The sequence below is a fragment of the Abramis brama genome, assembly GCF_963993115.1.
Source record: "Abramis brama genome assembly, chromosome: 23".
Lineage (NCBI taxonomy): Eukaryota > Metazoa > Chordata > Actinopteri > Cypriniformes > Leuciscidae > Abramis > Abramis brama.
The window spans coordinates 6,168,499-6,194,544 of NC_139985.1; the positions used below are offsets into that span (position 1 = coordinate 6,168,499).

Sequence of the window (26,046 nt, forward strand, 5' to 3'; positions counted from 1 at the left end):
ATAAACATATTAGTGATTGCCACTGATTTGGGAAAAAAAAGCACATATTTTTGTACTTTTTTTATATTAACACTACAGTACCTATTTAAAAGTTTGGAATCAGTAAGTGTCTTATGCTCACCACAAATTCATTTTAAGTAATTCGGTGGCCCCTTTTGGAGTTTGCTAAGTTTGCTAAGGCCCCATAGTGGGCCCCGGAACCCTGCTCTAAAACCAATGGCCTAAATGATCTCATCTCTCCAGGTCAAGCAGCCCCAGAATGTGACTTGCTTTGATATCATTTGTTGCAAAATTAAGTTGCGTGTATACTCTTTGTCCTTTCTTAGGTAAAAATTGCATATATAAACTTCCTGAACCACTGCTACGTGGACACAGAGGTCGAAATGAAGGAGATCTACACCAGCAACCACATGTGGAAGCTCTTTGAGAACTTTCTGGTCGACATATGCAGGGTAATGGAAGCCGTTTTGGGGTTTTTTTTAAACCCCAATGAATTGTTCTGGTGTAAAGTACCAAAAAGTACCAATCTCTTGCTAGCTAGTGTTCCGCTACACTGTTTAATTGTCTGTGCGAGTAGAGTAGGAGTGATTCATTATTTGTGGTATGATTTGCGTTTTATTTTTATGATTGCTAAACATCTGCATCTCCTTTTTGGCGCATAAAAAAAGGAGTGAATCAGTGTATGTTCTGACTGTGCTTACTGAAGCAAATGACTCAAGCCCACAATAATTCTGTCTATTCTTTATGGTTGTTTTGCATCCAGGTCTGCAACAATACAAGCGACCGCAAACATGCCGACACCACGTTAGAAAGCTACGTGACTGAAACCGTGATGAGTATTGTGACTACATTTTTCAGCTCGCCTTTCTCCGACCAGAGCACTAGTTTACAGGTAATGACCCCAATAAATCAGTATATACTCCTCATATATGTACAAATGTTTAGTATATGATGCTTCTAGTTTCAGTTCATTTTGGTTTACCACCATTTGCATCTTATCTGAAATGGTTTGATTTCTTTGAAGTAAATATACTGTTATCTTTCATAAATGGAAAATAACCCCTCCAGATAATATCTTACCCCTCTTCACACCTTCCTGGCTTAGGTGGCACTTCATATGTATGTGAGTATCTGTAAAGCCCCTCCTCTAATCTAGCCCTAACCCGCCGGTGCCCCTAGGATTTGTAGAAATTCAGGCGGTTTCGTCACACTCGTGGGTTTCTAGAGAATCGGCCTTACCACTGGTGACTGACGCACTGACCAGAGCTTACCAAGAACTCTCTTCTCTCATAGGTCTTGCACATCAGCACACCCAGACTTCCCACATCTCCATTTCGCAACGTGAGAAACTAGGGCCAGTCTTGCCTGCAGACACATGTTGGTAGTTTTAATAATACAGTGCAGCCAAAATTAACCGTCTTTCCATGTAGCACGTCTGACTTTTCAGTAGTAATGAAATCATCTATGTGCACGGATAAAATGACTATATTTGTCGGTACTGAACCGACCAGGGATATTATTTGAAACTAAATAACATAACTAATAATATAACTAAAATGAAATAAATTTGAAATAAAATAAATGTTAACTGAAATAAAATAAAATATGAAAAAACAAAACTAAACTGAATATAACTAAAACTAGAACTGAAAAAAAAATAAACTAATAAAAATGGCTAAATTTCTAAAACTGTAAAAATATTAATAAAAACTGTAATAGTATCTTGTATCAAAAATGACATTGTACCGTACCATTATTTTCAAAGCAGTCTTTCTTGGTTTTAGACAACGTGATGAAGCCAGTTCTCTATTTGTTTACCGTAAAATTGAGTATAATGTAACAAATTATCTCTGCCTTTTATGCATGACATTTTTACCTGTAAACAAACAGTAAAATCAACAGTAAATACTTTTTTACTGTAATGTGACATTACATTATTCTCAATTTTACAGTAAATACTACTATGATGTTTAAATGCTATTTAAATTACAGAATATATAATTTATTTTGACATTACTTTAATACAATAATGTATATGAGTAACAAGAACTGGGGTGGAAATGTGTTGATTCTCATGTATTTTTAATATTAGTTGTGATTGCCACTGATTTAAAAGTATCATATTTTTAGATATTGTAAATAAATATATTTTATATTTACACTTTAAACTACCATCAAAACTTTAGGTTAGTTTGACCAATCCAGATCCAGACTGTTCAAAAAAAAGAAAGAAAAAAAATGACTTTAGTCTGCCGTAGTAAATTAGGAAGTACCTCCTAATACCATGTCACGTGTTAGACCCTAAACCCCATTCAATCTTTCCTGAAAGTGTTGCTTCATAACAGCCTCCATCTCTGATCTCTTCCATCTCTCTTTGTTATGGCAGGCTTCCATTTTAGGCAAAATAACTGAGGTACCACTTTGTAATGACTTCACAGTGGTTGCATATGGAATGTGGTGACGTAGTTTTGGTTAGTCTCTTGTCTAGTAGGCCTTTTTCAGTGGAAACTAGATCACAATGATGTGTTCTTTTTCTTTAAAAATTCACAATTTAACCCTTGGGCATATTAGACTAGTTGTCTAGAAAGTGTTTGTGCCCGTCTCACAAATGTAGCGTGGTAAACTTGTCATCCTTCCTCTTAGCTTTACACATTTTTACTTGTGAGTGGTGTTGCGTTCTCAAACGTTGTGTTGGTGGTAAGACGTGTTGGTAAATAGTTTATGTCACTTGAGGTGTTAATGCATCATAAATTGTTAACCTTTTAACCTTTATCTACAATAACATTTGTAGAAATATGACCAAATGTAGACATTTTTTATTTTATTTTTTAGATTGTCTTTAAGAATATGCCAGGTACAATGCAAGTTAAGATCTATCGATAGCATCTGTAACATGCTGAGGATGTCCACAGAAGCCGTCCCTCAGTGTTTCCACATGTGCAGTAATTATACTAACTAAGCCACTTACGTTTTTTTGTCTCATTTGTTTAACTCCTTTTTTGACCGTATACACTACTGTTAAAACGTTTGGGGTTGGTAAGATTTTTTTTTTTTTTAATAAAATGTTTTTTTTTTAATAAAATGTCTTAACTGTATTTTTTTTAAAAGTCTTTTCTGCTCACCAAGGCTGCATTTATTTTGATCAAAAATACAGTAAAAACGGTAATATTGTGAAATATTATTACAATTTAAAATTACTGTTTTCTATTTAAATACATTTAAAAATGTATTTTATTCTTGTGATGCAAAGCTGAATTTTCAGCCTCATTACTCCAGTCTTCAGTCACATGATGCTTCAAAAATCATTCTAATATGATTTCTGATTTGGTGCTCAAGTAACATTTCTGAAAAGAGATTTTTTTTTTTTTGTGGAAATTGATTTTTTTTTGTTTATTTTTGTTTAAGAATTATTTGATGGAAAAAAAAGGATAAAAAGAACTGCTTTTATTTGAAATAGGAGTCTTTGTTATCACTTGATCAGTTTGAAGCATCTTTGCTGAATAAATGTATTAAAGGTAGGGTAGGCAATTGTTTTATAAACATTTTTTGTTATACTGGTTGAAACTCTCCACATCCTGATAGCAATCAATAATAGAAGTTGTCTAAATATAATTTTTTTTTATCTTCTGTGGAAGTCTCACGACCAAGAAATGTTCGTCCAATCATTGAATTCAGTCCGGATGCAGTGATACGATGTTCTGCCTGCCTGTCAACATATGCATTTCCATACCTCCCTGTTTACGCGCACCTGCTCACGCAGACATCGCACGTCATCAGCGCGTTCTGTAAGAGTTGTAGACAGACAGTCACCGAACACCGTAAACAAACAGCAGCCGCTTTTTATAGTTCCTCCTGAACCAAAACAATGAGCGTATGCTGCATTCACGTCATGTCGTAACCGCAATTACAAGATGACAACCCCCGACGTTCTACCCGGAGCTGTTCATTTCCTCGGACTCTGATTTTGGCGTTTTTGTGTCAACACTATCAACGCCGAAATGAACCTGCAGCCGTCTGGCAGTACAAGTAAGAGCTCTGTAAGCGGTTTCTGTTCAGTATTATTGTAATGTTACGTGCTGTGAGACGTTAGGTAATTTAACGCCATTTTAAAAGCTAGCTCGCTATTGCTAGCTTTTCTGAAATTGCCTACCCTACCTTTAATTTCTTTGAATGGTAGTGGATATCTGGAAACCAGTTATCAGAAATGGGCTGTTTACATGCAGCAAACTCTAGTCACAGGAATTATGTTGGTAACATTTAACCAAATTAAATAGTCCATTAACTATAGTATAAAGCTCAAATATACACATCTGTTATGGAATAATTCATGTACAGTACGTGCTTTAACCAACATTTAAAACCCTCTAGAATGCCTTGACCCATTGACATTTGAGTCAAAATTATTGTCCAATGCTGTCGATAGAGCTTTTGTATTGAACCTGGAACATTCATATAAATGGACCACTTTACTGCTTTATTTCAACATATTAAGAACCAAAAGGTTTCTGTAGAGATGTTTTGTTCACTTGTCAGAGAAGTTTCCTCTCTCAAGTTCACCATTATTATTAATTTGTTATTTCTCTTCCCCAGTCATTTTACAATCTCTCTTTCTCCTTTCCTCTCGTGTTTTGTTTTCTTTCTCCTTCTCCAGACCCGGCAGCCTGTGTTTGTGCAGCTCCTGCAGGGGGTTTTCAGAGTTTACCACTGTAACTGGCTGGTTCCTGCTCAGAAAGCCTCAGTGGAGAGCTGCATTAAGGTTCTGTCTGATGTGGGTAAGTATTTGACCATGACCATTCCAATTTTCCATAAATTTAAAAGCTTTAAAGGATAACATCATTCCCATCCATCTTTCCATTCATCCAAATAAAATTCATTCCATTCATTTCAAATAAAAACCTGACTGAAGCATAAAGCTGCGGTCACACGCAATTTTTCTACAGACACTGCAACGGTTGTGATATGACGTCACACTCTGCGCCGCCTTTTTTATGAACCAAATAATAATAAATCCAAAAAGTAAAAATATACAATCTACTCTACTTTACTGGAAAAAATGTACGTTCTTTTATTCAGCCAAGAGGTCAACCCATGGCTTATCGATCTCCTATTGGTCACACGTCTTTACGTGATACGAATTCGCAAGTCAGAGTTCACCAAACTTGAACTTTGGAATGCACCGAAATGCGTTTCCAGTCTTTAGCATTCGTATGCGTATGAATGGTAGTCAATGGAACAAAAGGTGTAGTGTGACTGCCCGTTAAGGAAATGATTTTATCATTCATGAAGTGTGCATTTAATAGTTGTTTTTTCAACTGTCTCATTTAGCCAAGAGCAGAGCGATCGCCATCCCGGTGGATTTGGACAGCCAGGTGAACAACCTGTTTGTGAAGTCCAACAATGTGGTGCAGAAGACCATCCTCAATTGGAGGATGTCCGCTCGCAACGCATCCAGAAGGGACTCGACGCTCACGACTTCCAAAGATTACAGGAACATCATCGAGAGGCTGCAGGTGAGGGCGGGATCTCAGCTGATGAGGAAGTCGGCGTAATATTTTTGTATTAAATATTGCGTCAAAATTGCTTTCATTGAGACAAACTTAAAAATAGCTGTTGCAATAACAATAATTGTTGCAAATCATTGTTTGGTCATACACTTGGTTGGTTGGTCAGTCAATCAGGCATACAGTACAACTACCTCACTTATTATATTCCAGATGCATTGCAAAATGGAATTTGAAGAGGTGGGGAAACGGGAAACTCATTCCAGGAATTCACGTGCATTGTTATTGGGGAAGTTGAGTCAGGATGAGGTGTGGGTCCTGGGAAATTTAGTCTGGTTGAACAAATGGTTGGTTTTTGGCACTGATTCAAGATCCCAGCACATACACGTATAACAACAATAAGTGCCTTGTCCAGTTTGATAAGATCTTTTCTGTAGAATGTAAACTTTCTATGAGACAAATAGTATGAAAATAAATCGAATTGCGAAGCAATAGATAAGTAAAAAAAAATAAGTATACCTTCAGAAATGAACAGAAACAGGGTTGACAGTTTAATTCTGTAAGTCTGTATATATATATAAAAAAAACTTGATTTGATAATGTATGTGCAATTTTATGCTGCTTTGTGCTTAAGGTCATTACTAGGTACTACTTAGAAAGATTTAATCGTTCATTCTGATATTTTATATAGAATTATACTACTTTCGTACAAAATTTCGTACTCTTTCATACATTATATTTTATATTAGAATTTTATGTTTATATATCCACTTTTTAATTAGCATTTCATTTATTATTAAGCATACATGATTCAAAGTGAGTGGACTTATAGTGCAGTTTTATTTATGGAATGGTTTAAAGCCTGGAGACACTACTTCAAATCTTTTTTAATAACAGATTAAATATGTTAACTAAAATTCTGAAATGTATACAAATGCTAGCTTTTATTTTGAATTATTTTAGTAATTAAACATAATGATTTCAAAAAATGTGCATAATACAGCAGTAATTTGGAAGTGCAGGGGTAAGAAAAGGCCAAAAACAACATCCTCATGATAATGACCCATTTCAGCAGATATATACAGCAACATGCTGATAAGTTTCCAGTGGTATCAAGAAGTCCTTGCTGTCGTGTTTAACAGAGGAAGAACAGTTTTCTTTAAAAGGTGCAACATATGTGTGTGCTGAAATACCAAAGAAAGACACTTTGTCATCAGAAGGTTGTGTTGTGGTTAGAAACATGCATTTCCTCTTGTTTTAAAATACTGCTTTCATACTCCTCTCAGATGAAGGGGATAGAGGTCAGTGGAAGGGTGTCATCCAGCCGGGGGAGGGGGGCGGGGGTGTGTGAGCGAGTTGCGGTAAACCATGGCTTCATCACGTCTGTCTCCACCCCTGTGCAGCTGCGGAGTGAGTTGGCGAGTATTCAGACACGTTTGCACAGCTCACGTCTGTGCGATGTGCCTCAGGGCCGCTGGATTCAGCCTCGGTGCTCCGAATATGTGTGGACTGAGTCCAAAAATGTTTTTTTACCACACCTGTTAGTGCCATACAAGAAGACATACAAGACATGAAAGGGAAACTACTACAAATGCAAATGCAATAAGGTCAGCCGCTAAAATAACCCTGTCCACGCCTTTTCAGCGCTCATTTTTCACTGTAGTAAATCCTGACAGGAGTTTTTTGCCATCACAGGAATAAATATGAAAATAGAAATCAATTTCACAATATTACTGCATTTAAACATATTTTTGATCAAATAAATGCAACCTTGGTGATGAGCAAGTTTTTTCTTTCAAAAATATTTTTCAAACTTTTAAATGGTAGTGTACGTGAAATAAGCCAGTTTCTCTCTGAAAAGTATATATGGCACAAAAATATGTGTTGCCACATGAAGTTATGGTGCATAAAAAAACCTTTTTGAGGTTTTAGTTACTAATATAAAGTTGTCAGACGCTTTATGTACTCATCAATGTACTCATCATTTTATTCCCATTTGGTGCTTAGCAAGTGTCACTTAACATCATTTCACACCAAAGACGATAGCCATAAAGATATAGTTCTAAATGTAAAATAACAGCAGTCTACACCACATCTATAACGATAATGGCACAGAGGAACGATATCTTTGGAATCACTTTCAGAATGATTTTTTTTCAGCTGGTGATGAATGATAAACACATTGACAGTCAATCAGAATCCACCCTGCTTTAAAGAGATGAAACTGCAGGGCGCACTTTTAATAAATAGAACAATATCGTCAGCTGGTTTGGAAGCTAATATAGTTATCACTCTAGTTACCTTTATCATCCTTTACATACTCTGTGATCCACTGTATAATATTATACTGTCACTGTGAAGGGCTTTAGTTGCACATGATTAAAATAACTGAATTTGTGACTGTGTTTGTCAGGACATAGTGTCTGCTCTGGAGGATCGACTGCGGCCCCTGGTTCAAGCCGAGCTCTCGGTGTTGGTGGATGTACTTCACCGTCCCGAGCTGCTCTTCCCTGAGAACACTGATGCCCGGCGGAAGTGCGAGAGCGGAGGCTTCATCTCCAAGTGCGTTTCCTTTTCCAATTAAACCATAAAAAACTGCCTTTTTATGTAATGAGCCAGTGATATCTGTGAATCAGGTTAACTGGCTGACATAAAACATACAGGAAGGATGATTTGAAACACCTTTTCCCCCAATATTTTGTTTCATGATGTTGGAATCACAAATATAATTCAGTTATACAGACCTAGCGAGATTGACCATAGCATGGTTGAAGATAACATCACAATGCTCTAATAACCATACACAATACATAGCACATACAAATATTGAATAGAAGTCAAACTATCAATACCTTAAGTTTTGAATGAAATATGTGTATTTTATTGGTGACATTTACCAGTGGAGACACTGAAGACTGGAGTAATGGCGGCTGAATATTCAGCTTTGCCTTCACAGGTATAAATTACTTGTTGAGCATAAAAGTTGCGCATATATAATAGTGTGATTTCCTTCTCTAAATTGGGCAAAAACAAATTATATTAGAGCTAGTGCATTCATAGTCGTATAATTAAACCTCATGCCTCGGCGTATGAGAAATGAATCATTGTTTCTTCCACACATGGGCTGCATTATGCAGTCACACACTAGTGCTTACTGTCCTTCACCTGTCGTCAGTGTGTGTCCTCGTGCTGTGAGATGCTCCTCTTTCTGCGAGAGCTACAAATGGGATTACCTGTGTGTTTATGCTCCTGTCGGAGTAATCCTGAGCTGTAGGATTATCTGATTCATGGAATGGAGTTACTTTACAATGTAATGTCTGCTGGAGCAAAATGGCAGTCTATCAACAGCTCAGATCAATTTGGTTTCACTTGATTTTTTTCCCTTCAGTTCAAGTCAGTGTTATTTAGTTTGATTTAAGGTTGGTGTTGAGATTGTGAAGTTTAGTCATTTAGCAGGTGGTTTTATCTGAAGCAGTTTAAAGAATATGCATTACAAGGAGAATATTTTTTTTATTTATTTATAATTTTCATTTTAAGGCCAATATTAAAATAAATTGCATTATTGTAGATGCTAAGTGATAAATGTAATTTTTTAGCAGATCTCCATTTCTTATATTTTACCAGCACTAATTTTATTTTATTTTATTTTATTTTATTTTATTTTATTTTATTTTATTTTATTTTATTTTATTTTATTTTATTTTATTTTATTTTATTTTATTTTATTTTATTTTATTTTATTTTATTTTATTTTATTTTATTTTGAAAGGGTGATATATCATGCATCCCTACAATGAAAGCATATACAGTAGATCCTGAATCATGCCTTGAAGATGTTATCATTATTAATACAAACTTTGTGTTTTTCCTCTTTCAGACTGATAAAACACACTAAACAGCTTTTAGAGGAAAACGAGGAGCGTTTGTGTATAAAAGTTCTGCAGACGCTTCGAGAAATGATGACTAAAGACCGCGGCTATGGGGATAAGGTAACACACACACACACTGTAGTTGCATTAAAAAAATATCTTTCCACTTACACAAACCTTCTTCTACAGAACTATTATACATCTTGACACAAATTTCAAGAATCCCTTGGCGTGTGCTCCTGTATATTTTGTCCATATTACCCATAAAAATCCCCAAACAGGCCTCACGGGTCTTCCCACAGTACTGCCAAAAATCAAGTTCAAAGGCCATGTTACACATCTGACATGCTGTTTTTACTAGCTTATATACTTATATATATGTGTAATATATATATATATGTGTAATCGCACACAAACACACGCATGCATCTGTTCATGTCCTTCTAACACTTTATAAACATGCTGATTTGACTAATGTGGGTTTCATCCAAATATAAAAACCTCTGTCCATTTCTAGTATTTTGCTAACACTAAATTAATTAACACCCAATTAACCTCACTACCATATTTGAACATATTTTATTATAATGGTAATTTTGGCTAAATCAAACATCTGCTTTAAAGACCCCATAAGAGTTTTATGGTTTTAATTTCATTTCTGGACTAGGGATGCTCATAATTAACTGGTTAACCATTAACCAACAGTAAGAATTTAAAGGTAAACAGTTTAAAAAGTATTTTTTTTTTAAAACGTTTGTTGCATGGTTATTTAATTTTTAATTTAATTTAATTTAATTTTATTTTATTTTATTTTATTTTATTTTATTTTATTTTATTTTATTTTATTTTATTTTATTTTATTTTATTTTATTTTATTTTATTATTTTTGGTTTTATTTTATTTATTATTTTTGGTTTTATTTTCTATGCCAAAGAAAAAAGCACTGCACTCACAATCAAATGAATTCATGCGGTCTTTAACTGTAAATGGCAAGATTTGGTCAAATTTACATCATACTGTACGTTTTTGTAATTAGCAACTAATGCTTTCAAGGCTAATGCTAATAAATAACAATCACAATAATCTTGTTATGTCACTAACGAACACTGTCCTCTGAGCGTTCTCTGATTCCTTCCTACTAACTCTGCTGTATGCTCTTCTCTTCCAGCTAATTGCCTTTGATGATGAGCTGGATGTGGCTGAGGTTGTTTTTTTTATTTGTTATTTTTGGGTTTATTATTTGCTATGTTTAGTTGGGCTTCCCGCTCACGCGCCGGTGTAGTCGTCCTACTTAGTGCTTGTTCTCTTTTCCTTTGAGCTTTTTTTTGCTGGTGTTTGTCAACGTGACTTCACCACAATACGGCCGTTTTGTAGTCTGTCCATGTGTTGAGGTTGCGTGCAGTTAACCTCACCTGATAGTTTCAGTGTGTGTTTGTGTGCATGTCTTTACCACTGGCCTCGTTTTAGATAGTGTGCTGGTGAAACTGTGTGTGAGTGTATCAGACCACCACTTTTGTTCACACTTCCTCTGTGTAGCGTTAATTCAAGTTTACGTTCCTGTTACATTCACTGCTGAGACACAACAACAGGAGCTGGTTAACAGGGACGTCTCGATATATCATTTTTATCACCACTGTGTTTTACACTTTAAACTCACAAGTCATTGTAGTGCCCGAGATCTTGCTATAATAACACATTTACTGGTTTTAATCCGGCCAAAAACACATTAAACTAATGAACTAGTGAAACTAAAATGTAGCCAAAGCAGGTAAGTAGTGAAATCATGGCTCATGAAGCTGATTTTCTATATTAGTTTCTGATTTCTTGATCTGACGGACCATATAAATGCAACTTCAATGCTTATAAAAAATTTTTTTTTGAGGTTTGGAAGCTAAATAGATATAAAATGAATCTAAATAGAATCAAGTGTAAATGATTTTATAATTATATTTGCATTTCTAGAAGTAAATAGTAAGTGCTTGCATTGTAAGTTTTAGTTAAGTTTAGGTTTAATGCTTTAATTCTGAATAAATAAAATGCTTTACAGCCACATATTTTCGGTCAACTGTTCTCAAAAATAAACGCATAAATAATAAACAAATGCAAATGGATCACTACCGTGCATATATGCGTAAATGCTTTTTTAAGGGTTAGAATTGAAGCCGCAATATCGAAAATTTTATTTCTGAATTGGATCCATCCATCTGAAATTCTTATTAATGAACAGACATACATAGATATATACATTAGCATGTTGCAGTTAATGTTTCTCAACCTTTGTTACCAATCCAAATTTAGTATGCAAATAAATGCAAGAAAGCAAACCAATCATAATCCAGTATGCAAAGGTGAATTTTCTAACAATGTCAAAATCAGTGGGAGATTTTCAAACGTTAATCTCAAATTCCTTACAGTAAGTATAGTTTATGCATAACACTGGTCTTTGCGGTTGCTTTCCATTGACCTCTTTTTATCTGAGCGGTGGGAATGTATCTTTAAATACGAATTTAAAGTGAGCATCTGCATGTTTGAGTTGAAGTCTGTATTTATAGTCACTGCTCTCCTATCAGTTCCAGGGATGAAATGCGACCCAGTCTCCTCATAACAGGAAGGCGTGTGTGAATGTTCTTGAACATTCGTGCTGTTGTGTGGAATGGGTGAACAAGAAAAGGATTATTATAATGTGTATATGTGTGTCTGTTTGAGTCTCATAACTATATAAGAGCCCCTTTATTAATCGTATAGCAGGAGACGTATAGAAGGTCAGTAAAGGGTGTTTATGGGTGTTTTTGTATTTTAGAAAGCTTGAGATATTTAAAACTGCAATCTGTGTTTCTTCTCTATACGTTCTTACTAAAAGATAAGGCTGAAGTGCTGCTGACCAGGGCATATAGGAAAGTTATAGTTTTTGATACAAGTTATTGACAGCATTTGTCGGGTCACGCTGAATGCCAAAGAAAATAATATTTATCACAGTTACAGTATTGTAAATATATGTTCATCTTTATATATGTATATCCTACCATTCAAACTTTTGGGGTTAGTAAGATGATTTTTTTATTTATTTATACTTTTATTCAGCATTGAAACATTAATCAAAAGTGACAGTAAATACATTTATTTCAAATATAATTTTTTTGTAACTTTATAAATGTTGTTCTTTTAAACTTTCTATTTAAAGGATCCTGAAAAAAATCATGGTTTACATCAAAATACATCAAAGCAGCACAACTGTTTTCAACATTGATAATAATAAGAAATGTTTCTTGAGCATCAAATCAGTATATTAGAATGATTTCTGGTGGATCATGTGACACTGAAGAGTTGAGTTATAATTGAGCTTTTTATTATCAGAGGAATAAATTACATTATATTCAAATAGAAAAAAAGTTATTTAAAAATCTTACTGACCCCAAACTTTTGAATGATAGTGTTCATTCAGAAATCTAGATTGGTCAACTTTTAAAAAAAAAATGTTGGATAATTTTGTATAATGTAAAAACCAAAACACACACACACACACACACACGTGTATTTACACAAATATATATATATACGCACACACACACACATACGCACACAAGGGTACAATCTCTTTTCAATTGTCTGGGGAAACACCTGTTGTGTGAGTCTGAGCCCTCATTCACACGTCTTACACACGTGTTCCCTGCACATGTATTGACAGACCATCCTTGGCCTGTACTAACATAACATACAACTCCTCTCTCTCTTCATCTTTATCTTACATAAGAAAACGTGCCTCCCATCACAGTGTGCAAGGCTCTGGGATATGGCACGGCTGTGCGAATGTGTGTGTGTATGTGTATGTGAGTGCGTGTGCGTCTGCGTGTGTGTGTGTGCATGCTGGTGTGAGTGTGTGTGTGTGTGTGTGAGTAGTAAGAGGGATGGGGAGGATAATATGCTTTAGGTTGATGATGCGGCTGTGCTGCTGAGCAGGGAAGCTTATGTAACTTGCATGGAGAAAAGTGTGTGTGTGTGTGTGTGTGTGTGTGTGTGTGTGTGTGTGTGTGTGTGTGCGTGCTTCACCTGGACTATGAAGGATCCATAAATCTTTCTTTCTTTCTTTCTTTCTTTCTTTCTTTCTTTCTTTCTTTCTTTCTTTCTTTCTTTCTTTCTCTCTCTCTCTCTCTCTCTCTCTCTCTCTCTCTCTCTCTCTCTCTCTCTCTCTCTCATATTCAGTAGAATCAGTAAGTTCCAGTAGTGTGTGTGTGTCAGTCGGTGTCTGTTGTCCTCATGTGTCCTGTAGTCTGTGGCTCCTCCTCTGCACTCCTCCATCCGTCCATCAGGGGGAGCTGTGGACACATCCGTCCCCGCGCGCGCCGCTGTCCCAGTTTCCTCTCCTTTGTGCAGCACGATTCCTGGACTCCCGCCAGCTCTCAACCAGAGGTTACATAAGACCTGCCCTTCTTTTTTTTTCCCTCGTTTTTTTCCTGGAATCCAGGCTCTTTACTGATGTGTGACCTTCTGCTGTAATTGCCAATAAAAGTGAGACGGGCTGTTTACCAAGAGACACGGGCAGTGCCATAGACCATCCGGTGGGCACGAGGGGTGGGCATACAACATCCTGAACCCCCTCATCACCCTTCTGTTCTTCTGAAACAGCCACAGTTTAGTTTCCGTCTTAGTAGATATGCCTAAATTAGGTCACCAAGCCAGATGTCTTCAGTCATTTGGCCAAAGCTTTGAGATCACACATTCAAGCTGTTGAGATCATGTCACGACAGTCAGGCTTCAAAGTGTGTCTGCAAACCCATCCGCATACCGATGGTGTTTGAAACGAGCCCGCGAAGCTTCTCGCCATTGACATGCACCGCAAATAATAAAGCTGTGACATCAGTGAATGTGCGAGCTGTCTCGTACCCACACTTGTGACACGCAAACTTGTGACTTGCACTAAAAAGTAGTGAAAATCTCTTTCAAAAGTCTGCGTCAAATCCAATTAGATTTTATGACCGGATGGATGAAAGGATGTGCAAATGGATGGATGTGCTGTATTGATTTCTTGTGGGGAAATTCACAAGAAAGTGTTTTTTATAGCATGTGATGAAAGCGTGCTTTTATGGTGGCTAGAGTGGGACATTTCGCATTCACACCTTGTGTTTTGCAGCCACATTATTTTCCAGCTGAAAAATGATGTCGCAGAAAGGGAGATTCCTTACTGGTTGCAGTATTACTCACACAAACATGCGCGTGCGTCACAGTTGTTGCTAATTTAGAACCCCCCTCTTTCCCTTTTTGTTAACGTGCTCACAATTTCCTATTTGCATCCATTTAGATCAAACACATTTTTATGAAAGCAAGCGGCATTTCGTGTGTTATCGGAATGATTATTTGTTGTCGATAGTCTGGTGCTCACCGTAGTCTCCGTTTGTCTCTGACGTGTCGAACAAAAAACTGTTTGCATGCCGTGCATGTTGCCTGATTTGCTCATTCCTTTTTGCTCTTGCACGACTTTAACTTTTTATTTTTTTTATTTTTTTAGTCATACTAATGCAAAATAAGGATAGTGGAAATACTTACATTCACAAATCCAGGTGGATTAAATGTTGTAACAGGACCAAACAAGTTGCACATACCGTTTTTAAAATCAGCCACACACACACACACATCTCCCCCCCACTCCCAACTTGGTAACACTTAACAGAGTAATGTTTTCATTTCTGCCAAGTCACGCCTTGAGAACGCATTACATAACTGCATTAGATTCAGTCTGGATACCTTGAACTTTTTAAGCCTTTTATCGGTTAAAATGTGTTTGTGTGCACATTTAGCTCGTGCAAATTCAGTCTTCCCGCTGAGATGACCCCCTTTGATAAGAATCCGGCACGTAGGCTGACCAGCCGAGGTCAAACAACCCTCTGCTGGCATAGATGAATGTGCAGCCTTCGCAAACTGCAGACGCTTAGTGTAGAAAAGTGAATTCTCTCGGGCTGGTTGAATCTGATGCACGGCGTGTTGACGACTTTTTAGCTTGTCAAAGGCGTTGACACGTTCTATCAATGCCAGAGGCTAATATGCATTAACTAACTCATGACTTTTTATCTCCATTAGCTTGCACCCCCACCAGAACCAGATGTCCTAGCAGAGGTGTGTCCAACACATATTCGCCCCCTGAATATGGGTTGTTGCAGACAGTAGTTGAACGTCTCATACCATGTCCTTGCCTCATTGCATTGCAATAGCCTCTCTCTCTCTCTATTCGCCCCACACCCCCCACCCCCCCACCCTTGGTCTGGGGTGTGGGAAAATGGATTGTTGCAGACAGTAGTTGATCGTCTCATACCATGTCCTTGCCTCATTACATTGCAATAGCCTCTCTTTCTCTCTCTCTCTCTCTCTCTCTCTCTCTCTTCTTTGAGTCATCTCTGCCCATGCAAATGGGAAAACAAAGACCCACGCTGTCACACACAACATATTTTCCCCCCAGTCTGGAGATAAGCTGACCTCTTTTTGGTCTTGCTGATTAGAGAGAAACATTTGGGTTTTGGACGTCAAAATCCCATTCATTTTCTCCATTGAGAAATTATCTGATAACACATGAACTTTTCAAGACAAGCGTTCCATGAGCTCTGAGATAAAGCAATGATATGTGCTTCTTTAATTTAATTTTTAAATTACAAAAAGTGTTTACTAAACGAATACTTGGTTGTAAATATTCTGAAGAAGGATCCTCCAATCAGTATAAATGATTATTATTATTATTATATATCTTATGAATGACTGCAAGTCAATACTTTCACATTTTACTGTACTTCTTGTCTTCTCTGATCTTCTTAAATTTTAAGTTAGAACTGACCATATTGACCTTCAACTCCCATGAAGCATTGCAAATCATGTTATCAAACCGTTAATACAATTATTGTTATTATTACATCATCAATGGTATTATTCATCAAAAATAGTATTATTTTAATAGTAATTATTATTCACACTGCACAAGGACAAGGACTGGTGGGACGTTGTCCTGCTCCACTTCACAGATGATTTTTAGAATGACACGACAGTCATTTATGACACTTCATTCAACAACAACAGCTCGTTCCGTGCGTCATACGTCATTATTTTTCTTTTTAAATGCCTGTGGAGAAACTGAATGATGAAAAACCCTTGTGAAACCAAGGGTGTTAAAAAGTGGGTGGTCATTGTTGCACACAGCCAACAGTTTACATGCACTGAGTGCATTTATGTCTGAGTATATGACAGACAGGGAGAATGACGGTCAAAAAGCAAACCAAGTGCTTTAGCAGGGCAGCTGGGGGCATGAGCCGCATTTTGTGTCAATAGTACACAGGCTCCATTATGTAATCTGGATAAAAAAAAAAAAAAAAAAAATCTTTTTTCTCTCTCTTTCCTCTCTTTCCTCTCACTCGTGGCTTGCGTTTCTAGCTTTGGCGCCCTGTGTGGTGCTTATGTAATCAACATGGTTTCATTCCCGCTATTGCTGTCGTAGAAGCAGAAATATAGTCCGACATAAAACAGATGGCCTGTAGAATAGGTTAGCAGCAAACATCCTGTTGAGCTTTATTCATTAAAGAACAGGGAATTGAAAAACAAACATTATGAAATGTATTATGTTTTTAGTTATCCTGTTCTACCCCATTCCTACTTCCTTTCAGGGGACATTTTTTTAAAGATTTTATGGATGAACTAAAGCTGATTGTGTTACTTTGCTCTGCATGATGTTCCCCAGCGCCTGTCTATACACACACACACACACACACACACCCACCCACACACAGACACACGTTTACTTGGCTATCTAAATGGGGACATTCCATAGACATAATGTTTTTTATATTGCACAAACTGTATATTTTATCCCCTTACTCTATCCCTACCCCTAAATCTACCCATCACACAAAACTTTCTGCATTTTTTAAATACGATTAATTACTTTATTGTATACCAGATTTACAAATGAGGACATCCCTAATGGGAGGTTTTTGGAGATTTTGTCAGGTTTTGGTCACTTAACTATATTTGTGTGTACCTACTTAACTATATTAAGTAGGCACATACACACACACACACACACACACACACATACCATGCCTCTTATTTAACTGCATGATGTAATCTGCCCCACTTTTCTTGCATGTCGAAGTAGTGACTAATGTTCTCAGTCTTGACCCCCTTCTTTTTTTATGCTTCTCATTTTTCTTCCCTCCTTTTTGCTTTCTGCTAACTCGCATCACTCAGGAGTTTGATCCAAACCAGCCCCAGAAGCAACTGGAGGATCAGAGAAGGGTAGGTAAAGAAATGGGGCACGTGACGCACACCCCGGCCACCGCTTGAGCCGCCCTTTCACTATCTTTCCCTTCACACCCTACTGTCTGCTCCAAATGGGTGGAGGTTTCACCCAAAAAACCGGGATGAATGTTTGCTCTATAGGTTTGAAGGTGGTGATGGATGCGTTTATAGGTGATAAACATCTTGATGTTGTATTTGTGTGTGTGTGTGTGTGTGTGTGTTTCCACCCACTCTGATTCGGGGTGTTTCGAGCGAGCTGTCGGGTTACGGTTATCTGTGTAATCACTGAATTAGGATTACTCTTAATTGGTGCGGTGTCTTGTATCCGAGGTCTTGGGTATTATGAGGTCAGATGCGACTAAGAAAAGGGATCTGGTGTTATCAGATTCTGTCTTCCTTTCTGACCTCTTTCTGACTGTACTAATCAAACGTAACGGGACGCGATGGGGATTGGTCTTGAGGAGGAGTTGAGGCATCCCACAAACAAAACCAATTAGATAACACTTTAATAGAAGCCTGTTTATGTAACACATTATTGAGATTTTCGTTATGAAATGTATTATATAATACACCTTTAGACACAGTTATAAAACTTACTCCTTAGCCTATTCATGGTTACACCTTTGCATTATGCCATGTGATCACAGCTGATGTCAAGTGTTTTATTATGGCTTATGGTCTTTAAAGGTGTTACATGAATATTAATACCTATCATAATGAAGCAGTATAATCCATTGCAAAGTGTATTATAAGTAATTTTGCATTTGTTATACAATACCGTTCAAAAGTTTGCAGTCAGTAAAAATTTAAAAAAGTTTTGAAAGTAGTCTCTTATGCATGTATTTGATATAAAAAAAAAAAAAAAAAATATATATATATATATATATATATATATATATATATATATATATATATATATATATATATATAAAATATAAAATAGCTGTTTTCTGTTTGAATGTACTTTAAAATGTAATTTATTCCTGTGATGGAAAACGTGAATTTGGTGCTCAAGTAACACTTCTGATTATTATTAATGCTGAAAACAGTTGTGCTGCTTAATTGTTTTGTGGAAAAATATACATGTTTTTTAAATTTCTTTGCAGAGTTAAAAAGTTCAAAAGAACAGCATTTATTTGAAATTTCTTTAAAATGAATTTCTAAAAAAAAATATATATAAAAAAAAAAAAAAAAAAAATATATATATATATATATATATATATATATATATATATATATATATATATTCAATTTAATTTTATAATATAATTAAATATTTACTGCTGATCTTTTTGAATGGTATATACAGGCTTCAATTTAAGTGTTGGAAGACATTTATTAATATTACTGGACATCTGCAGTATTTTGACTCCTAGATCTTCATCAGGATTTTTGATGAAGACCTAGATATCAAAATGTGATAGTTACTGTTTTTACTCGATTTGGGTTGGATATGCACACTTTTTTTCCTATGATTTCTTTAACCATTTTGTGTTACCACAAATTCTTTGTTTTACATTGACCACCCGTGGACAGATGTGTGTATTTTTCCATTAACAAAAATCTGTAAAAAAATCTGTTTGTTTTTTTTTTCATTATTTAATTTTTTTCACATTGACCTTTTGATGATGTCATCTGTCATAATGCCCCTCCCATTACTCCACCCCTTCCCTGTTTTCAGAGTGAAGCTTTGAGGCAAGTCCTGGTAAACCGTTACTATGGCAACTTCAAGCCGGGAAGCAGGCGAGAAAGTTTGACCAATTTCAGCAACGGGCCGCTCGTCCCCGGGGGACAGACTAAAACTCCTGCAGGTTTGTGTTTGTTATAATAGACGATAAAAACTGACCTTTTCAAACATTCAGACCAACTTCATTTTGTAAAACCCAGCCGCTAAAGATGACCCCCCCCCCCCCCCCCCCCGTCCATTTTCTTCTGTATCGTGTCCTATATATTCAGAGCCATCGCTGTTGCCAGGCGACAAGAACGTGGCACTCACACTTCTTTTGTGAATAGCCACCAGACACACACACACACACCTGCTTTAGAAAGTCTAGCGAGTGAATTACAGCATAGATGTCTTTAGGAGAGATTGACACCAGATGATAGGCTATCCGTAAATGTGGATTTGGTCAGTTTGACCTTAACTTACTAAAAAGCACAATTTCCTCTACACATATACATGATGTGGATTATTTACTGCCAATGAGTTCTTATATTTGAAGCATATTTGGTGCAACATCTCATCAGAAAGGCCTGCTCAGGTTCTTAACACTGATTATTACAGTTTGATTCAGTAACGATTTGGTGCCATTATTATTTTGGTACCATTACAATTTTATAACCGGAAAAGGGCAGGATTTTTATAGAATTAGACCTGTATTTGGACACAATTATAATAATTTATTTATTGTTAATTCTGCAATTAATGCCATACATTTTCAGTGACTGTTTACATGCGCAATAATTTTAAGTTTAACTATCAGAATGTTGTCATATAATTTGTCATGTAAAGGCGTTGTCCTGATTTAGCTGATATTCCTGTTTCTAGAAACACTAACGTTCAAAAGTTGATCCAGTAATACTAATACTGTCTCTTCTATTCTATTCTATTATTAAAAATAAAAAAATGAACATGTACTGCGTTAGATTAAACTGAGAAGGGTCATAGCACTTGCATATTGTAGTCCTACTGTTAGTTTAACTGCTTCTATTGTTCTCATTTGTAAGTCGCTTTGGATAAAAGCGTCTGCTAAATGAATAAATGTAAATGTAAAAGTTTGGGCTCGGTACGATTTTTTAAAATGTATTTGAAAGAAGTCTCTTATGCTCACAAATGCTGCATTTATTTTACCAAAAAATACAGTAAAAATAGTAATATTGTAAAATAAATATACAATTATAACTATTAAAATATATTTTAAAGTGTAATTTATTCCTGTGATGCAAAGCTGAATTTCCAGTCTTCAGTGTCACGTGATCCTTCAGAAATCATTCTAATATGCTGATTTGCTTCTAAAGAAACATTTCTTAGTTAGTTCACCCAAAATTCTGTCATCGCTTATACTCGCCCTCAAGTTGTAACAAACCTGTATGAATTTCTTGCTTTTGTTGGACACAAAATTAGATATTTTGAAGAATATGGATAACCATACAGTTGATGGGCCTCATTGACTTCCATTTTATGGAAAAAATAGACTATGGAAGTCAATGGGGCTCATCAATCGTTTGGTTACCAACATTTTTCAGAATATCTTCTTTTGTGGTCAGCAGAATAAAGAAACTCATGAGGGAAATGATGACAGAATTAAAATTTTTGGGTGAACTTATCCCTGTATTTTTTTTTTTGTGTGGAAACGATACATTAGAACTCTCTTGTAACGTTAAATGTCTTTACTTTCACTTTTGATACATCCAATGCATCCTTGCTATAGTAATAATTTCTTTAAAAAAAAAAAAATCATACTGGCATCAAACTTTTGAACAGTTGTTATTTATTTCTTTTTTTGTTAATTTTGATGGTTTTATTGTTACTTCCAGTTGTTGGTGGGGGTTCAGCGGGCGGTCGAGGGGAGATAAGCCTGGCAGAAGTGCAGTGTCACCTGGATAGAGAGGGAGCGTCTGACCTGGTCATTGACCTCATCATGAATGCCACAAGTGACCGAATCTTCCAGGAAAGCATTCTGCTGGCCATCGCTCTGCTGGAGGGAGGAAACCCTGTCATACAGGTGAGATGAGCTTTCACTTCACTTTCATTTCATCTGGTACATTCTTTTAAATGATACAATAAGAAGTTAAAATTGTTATTCAAATTCATATTCTAATATTTAATATTATATATTCTGCTTTAATCTACAATTAAGCACAATTATAATATCTGCATTCAAATTTGTTTGTTTATTTATCTTTATAATTCATTAACTTTTATTGTATTGTGGTCATGTGAGCTGCCTCTGTTCTGCATTTAAAACTCATGTCATGTGCAAATTCAGAATTCAGATAGTAAACAATGATTGCGACAGACAATGTGAGTCAGCGTAGAGTCAGCTGATCCAGTGAAGGTGTGGTAAAATAAAGCAGTGAAAAGAAGCTGTGGTTTACAGTGAATTTAGGCACCCATAGGTGTTTTAAAGTCGCTGTAAACCACGGCTTCACTGAGCTTATTACTTTTATAAAATTGTCATTTTACATTCCTGGCAAGGTTTCATTAAATAAACACACAGACACTTTTTTTTTTTGCTGTTGATAAAAAAAATAGTATTCTTCCGCCAAACAATGTAGTTCTTCATAAGCGGAATCAACACAAACACACAGATGCAGTGGCACAGTAATACTTATGTAATGCGATCACAGCAATGTATTTTTACAACAGCTCAACCAATCAGAATCAAGGACCGTAACTATGGGTTTTAAAATCAACAGTTTAGACCAGGGGTCTCCAAACTTTTTTTCTTTTGAGAGCTACTTTTTAAAAATGAAAGTGGGCGAGAGCTACTCATGTAATACAATACTTAAATATCTTAAATAATGTCTCATAACTCTCATATTAACAACTATCCAAACTGTTTTAGACCTAAAATAGTTTTTGTAGGCCTATATATGTCACCCTTAAATGTCAGAGAAAAGAACAGAATCAGAGATAAAAAAATAAAAAAATTATAGGAAATTGAACTTTGCATATTATACTGTAAAAACACTTAATTATAGTTGATTTTATAGTGCATGATAACTAGAGATGAAATGGTATGAAAATTTCATTTAATGATTATAGTGACCAAAATGATCACGGTTATCACAGAATCCTGTTCAAAAAGTACTAATACTACACAATAAAATCAATTCACCAAGTTTTATGTCGAAAACCAGCAAATAACAAATAAACTTAGCATCAATATGCACTTTTTGTTTACATAAACATTAAAATAACATCAAAAATGATGGCTAGATTTTAAAGGAGTGTCTTGCAACATGTTATCTACTAACGTGTACAAGTTCAAATAAAGTTTTGACAAAAAAGTTTTTATAAAAAGATAAACCTCGCATATTTCAGCCTTTAAATCATTTTTATAAAAATAATGAGTCAAAAAAGATAAATTACAGGCATTTACAATACACATTAGCTAATCTTTTATTATTAATAGTAAAATTCGGTCCGATTTTCCCATGGCGTCTGTCGTTGCTATGCAACCATGCACTGCGCTCTCCACCATAGATATAAACACGTTTATATGTTTATATGAACATGTTTATATCTATGGCTCTCCACAACGACAAAGAAGTTTTAATAGCTAATGGATTTCCACCACCGAAAAACGCTTGCTGTAGTTCTGCTACAAGATTTATTTACAGCGAAGAAAAAAACACCCGTAGTGTTTGGGTGCACTCCCATCCTTCATGTTGACTCGCTACGCCTGGAAAAAATGAGCGCGTCGCTTTAATTATTTGAAATAACGAACTTGAGCGCGCAAAAGACGCAATATGTGAACAGCCCTTGGCGAGCTACCTCCAATCAGGCCACGAGCTACTGGTAGCTCGCGAGCGACGTGTTGGAGACCCCTGGTTTAGACCTTATACGCCAGAGAAACAAGCACACAGCCATCTATAGAATTTAGTGTTTGAACTTCCTTTTTTGCGGTAGCTATATACAGTGAGGAAAATAAGTATTTGAACACCCTGCTATTTTGCAAGTTCTCCCACTTGGAAATCATGGAGGGGTCTGAAATTGTCATCGTAGGTGCATGTCCACTGTGAGAGACATAATCTAAAAAAAAAAATCCAGAAATCACAATGTATGATTTTTTAACTATTTATTTGTATGATACAGCTGCAAATAAGTATTTGAACACCTGTCTATCAGCTAGAATTCTGACCCTCAAAGACCTGTTAGTCTGCCTTTAAAATGTCCACCTCCACTCCATTTATTAAACTAAATTAGATGCACCTGTTTGAGGTCGTTAGCTGCATAAAGACACCTGTCCACCCCATGCAATTTTTTTTTAGATTATGTCTCTCACAGTGGACATGCACCTACGATGACAATTTCAGACCCCTCCATGATTTCTAAGTGGGAGAACTTGCAAAATAGCAGGGTGTTCAAATACTTATTTTCCTCACTGTATTTCCATGGCATCGCTGTCGAAAAGTAATTAGCTGGTAAAGTGGATTTACTTATTGTAACGTTAACAAAAGTTATCATGGGCATTGTAATGTTTGAAGCGGATGTCATAACAGATGTCAGTCGACAGAAGATTTTAAAATGACATGTTCATTCATAAATCCATAAGATCTTACCTTCATGCTGTGGGAATATAAACCGGAAAACAGAACATGAGGAGTGCAGCGCTGAAAAGGGGCGGAGCTACATAAGGTCTATACATCATAGGGCTATTTACCACGTGAACTGAAGCAAATCCAAAACATTTATCTGAATTGCTGTTTTGATGCAAGTTGGGTTGTTTTTGCATACCTCATCTCTGTGTAGGAAAGCTGTGTCCTTTCCTTTGAAATGTAGGTGTTCTCCCATGGTGCAAAACAGGAAGAGGGAAGGAGAGCATGCATCGAATTGAGATAAGAAACACCAATAAGACTGGGGAGATATCTTAGGTCACTGAGGAGACCGTGGGTAAATTGATGAAAACATAGAGAGCTGGAATGCTAAGAGAGAGAGAGAAAATGAGCGAGGAACTGAAGGAACGCATAAAGACACAGGCTATTTTTTAGAATAGAATAAAAGCTTTATACTTACTGAATATTATGCAGAACACATTGGGCCAGATTTACTAAACAGGGCAAAATAGCAAAAAAGCGCAGATGGAAGTGGAAAGTTATAGAAACCAGACGCAGCCGGATCATTTCCATAATGACCAATGTAATCTACCAAGAGCAGCGCAAATTAGTGTCTGCTTTTACATGCTTTTTTTGGGTGGTAAATAATGGCGCAAATGCTAGTAAATTGACTAGCGATAACCTTGCTTGATTCATATAAATACTCTCCTCCCATAAATGTTGCGTCTGAAAGGGAAACTCCTACATAATAACGCTCATTTTTCACTGTGTCTTTAGTAAATCCTGACAGTAGTTTTTTAACGCCTAAAGAAGGTTTGCGCTGGAGCAAGCTGTTAGTAAATCTGTTCCATTGTAAACTGTCTGCTTTTCTTTGTTATATAAATAGTAGGTAAAATAAAACTTACTAAAGTAGGCATTATTCAATGAATAACGTTCAAACTGTAGCATACTACATTGTCACATGACCTCATTACTTTTGTCACTTGGCCTCATGATGCTGCATATTTAATTAAGTGGAAGCAAAGATGGGCATTTTGCATTTTTAATCCAATTTTGTGTAAAACTGTCTTCATATTTGGCAGCTCGTATTATTTTTCGATTCAGTTTAAGGTTTTTTTTGTATAGTGCAACTTCACAAAAAAAAATCATTTTTCATATTTTCTTTGTGATGCATGTTCATTTTGCAGTGTGCACAGATACTGCAGTAGTAATAGTAGTGTGATAGTTGTATGTTATCCGAGCGCTCGGATCATCAAGTGGAGGCTGTCCAGTGCAGAGCAGGGCCACACGTCACTGTCTGCAGTCGCCCAGCCAGGGTTTTGCGGGTGCAATGCGGTTGCTATGGCAACCTGGCAAATCGCTATCCTTGTCGCTAGGCTGCTCGCGGACGGGGAGGGTGATGCACGGCGGCGGTGTCAAAGGAGGGATGGCTGTTCTGATTGTAGAGCAATTATATTTCCCGAGCTGGCAGGGCCGGTTTCTGCGCTCTGTGCATGTGTTTTGCGTGGGTGCTTTTGTAAATAGGCCCGTTGCATAATCAGCCCTGTTATTAGCAAAGGCATTCTACTTGATGATACTCAGGCTTCCCAACAGGCACACTTAGAGGCTCTCACATGACTGGATTACATAAGCCAAGGCCGTGGTGAATAATGCAGAAAACAGTCTTGTGTGCTAACTGGGTCATTGTGTGTTCTGGTGATTGAGAGAGACTAAAAGAGTGGAAAGTGATTGATAGGGAGAGAAACAGAGAGATAAAATGACGTAAACAATTATGTTTTTTTGTTTTTTTTATTCACATCTGTTTCATCATGCAAAAAAAACAGAAAGCACAAGCTGTTGTGTCAGGTTATTTTGCAATGCTAAATATAACTGTAGAATTGTATGTATTGTGACCCGATGTGAGATCCACCTATCAGAGAGGTTCCTGAATCTCAATCGATTTTTTGATTGTTAATATGAAAGAAGGATATCTCGTGTTTATCCATGGGTGCTCGGCTATGACTTACAATAATGTATGTATTATATATTATTATATATTATACTTTATTTTGTTGATAATTAAGCACTTTTCCCCAATACCCCTTTACCATAATAATAATATCCGTATGAGGGAAAATCCATCC

At 36.3% G+C, this 26,046-nt stretch overlaps 1 protein-coding gene across 9 annotated transcripts in view; it reads left to right on the forward strand.

Annotated features, from left to right (window-relative positions):
• The window catches only part of itpr1b (inositol 1,4,5-trisphosphate receptor, type 1b), a 135,982-nt gene that overhangs the window by 57,433 nt on the left and 52,503 nt on the right, over positions 1 to 26,046 (forward strand). For 8 of the 9 annotated variants that reach the window (XM_084100479.1, XM_084100483.1, XM_084100477.1 and 5 more), the window contains 11 exons: positions 327 to 452; positions 764 to 892; positions 4,652 to 4,772; positions 5,326 to 5,510; positions 7,915 to 8,063; positions 9,379 to 9,490; positions 10,539 to 10,574; positions 15,443 to 15,478; positions 17,591 to 17,638; positions 19,323 to 19,452; positions 21,179 to 21,366. In XM_084100479.1, coding sequence (XP_083956605.1) covers positions 327 to 452; positions 764 to 892; positions 4,652 to 4,772; positions 5,326 to 5,510; positions 7,915 to 8,063; positions 9,379 to 9,490; positions 10,539 to 10,574; positions 15,443 to 15,478; positions 17,591 to 17,638; positions 19,323 to 19,452; positions 21,179 to 21,366 — 1,260 coding nt within the window. The remainder of the gene's footprint in view (positions 1 to 326; positions 453 to 763; positions 893 to 4,651; positions 4,773 to 5,325; positions 5,511 to 7,914; positions 8,064 to 9,378; positions 9,491 to 10,538; positions 10,575 to 15,442; positions 15,479 to 17,590; positions 17,639 to 19,322; positions 19,453 to 21,178; positions 21,367 to 26,046) is intronic. The other variant, XM_084100485.1, reaches the window with a different exon arrangement.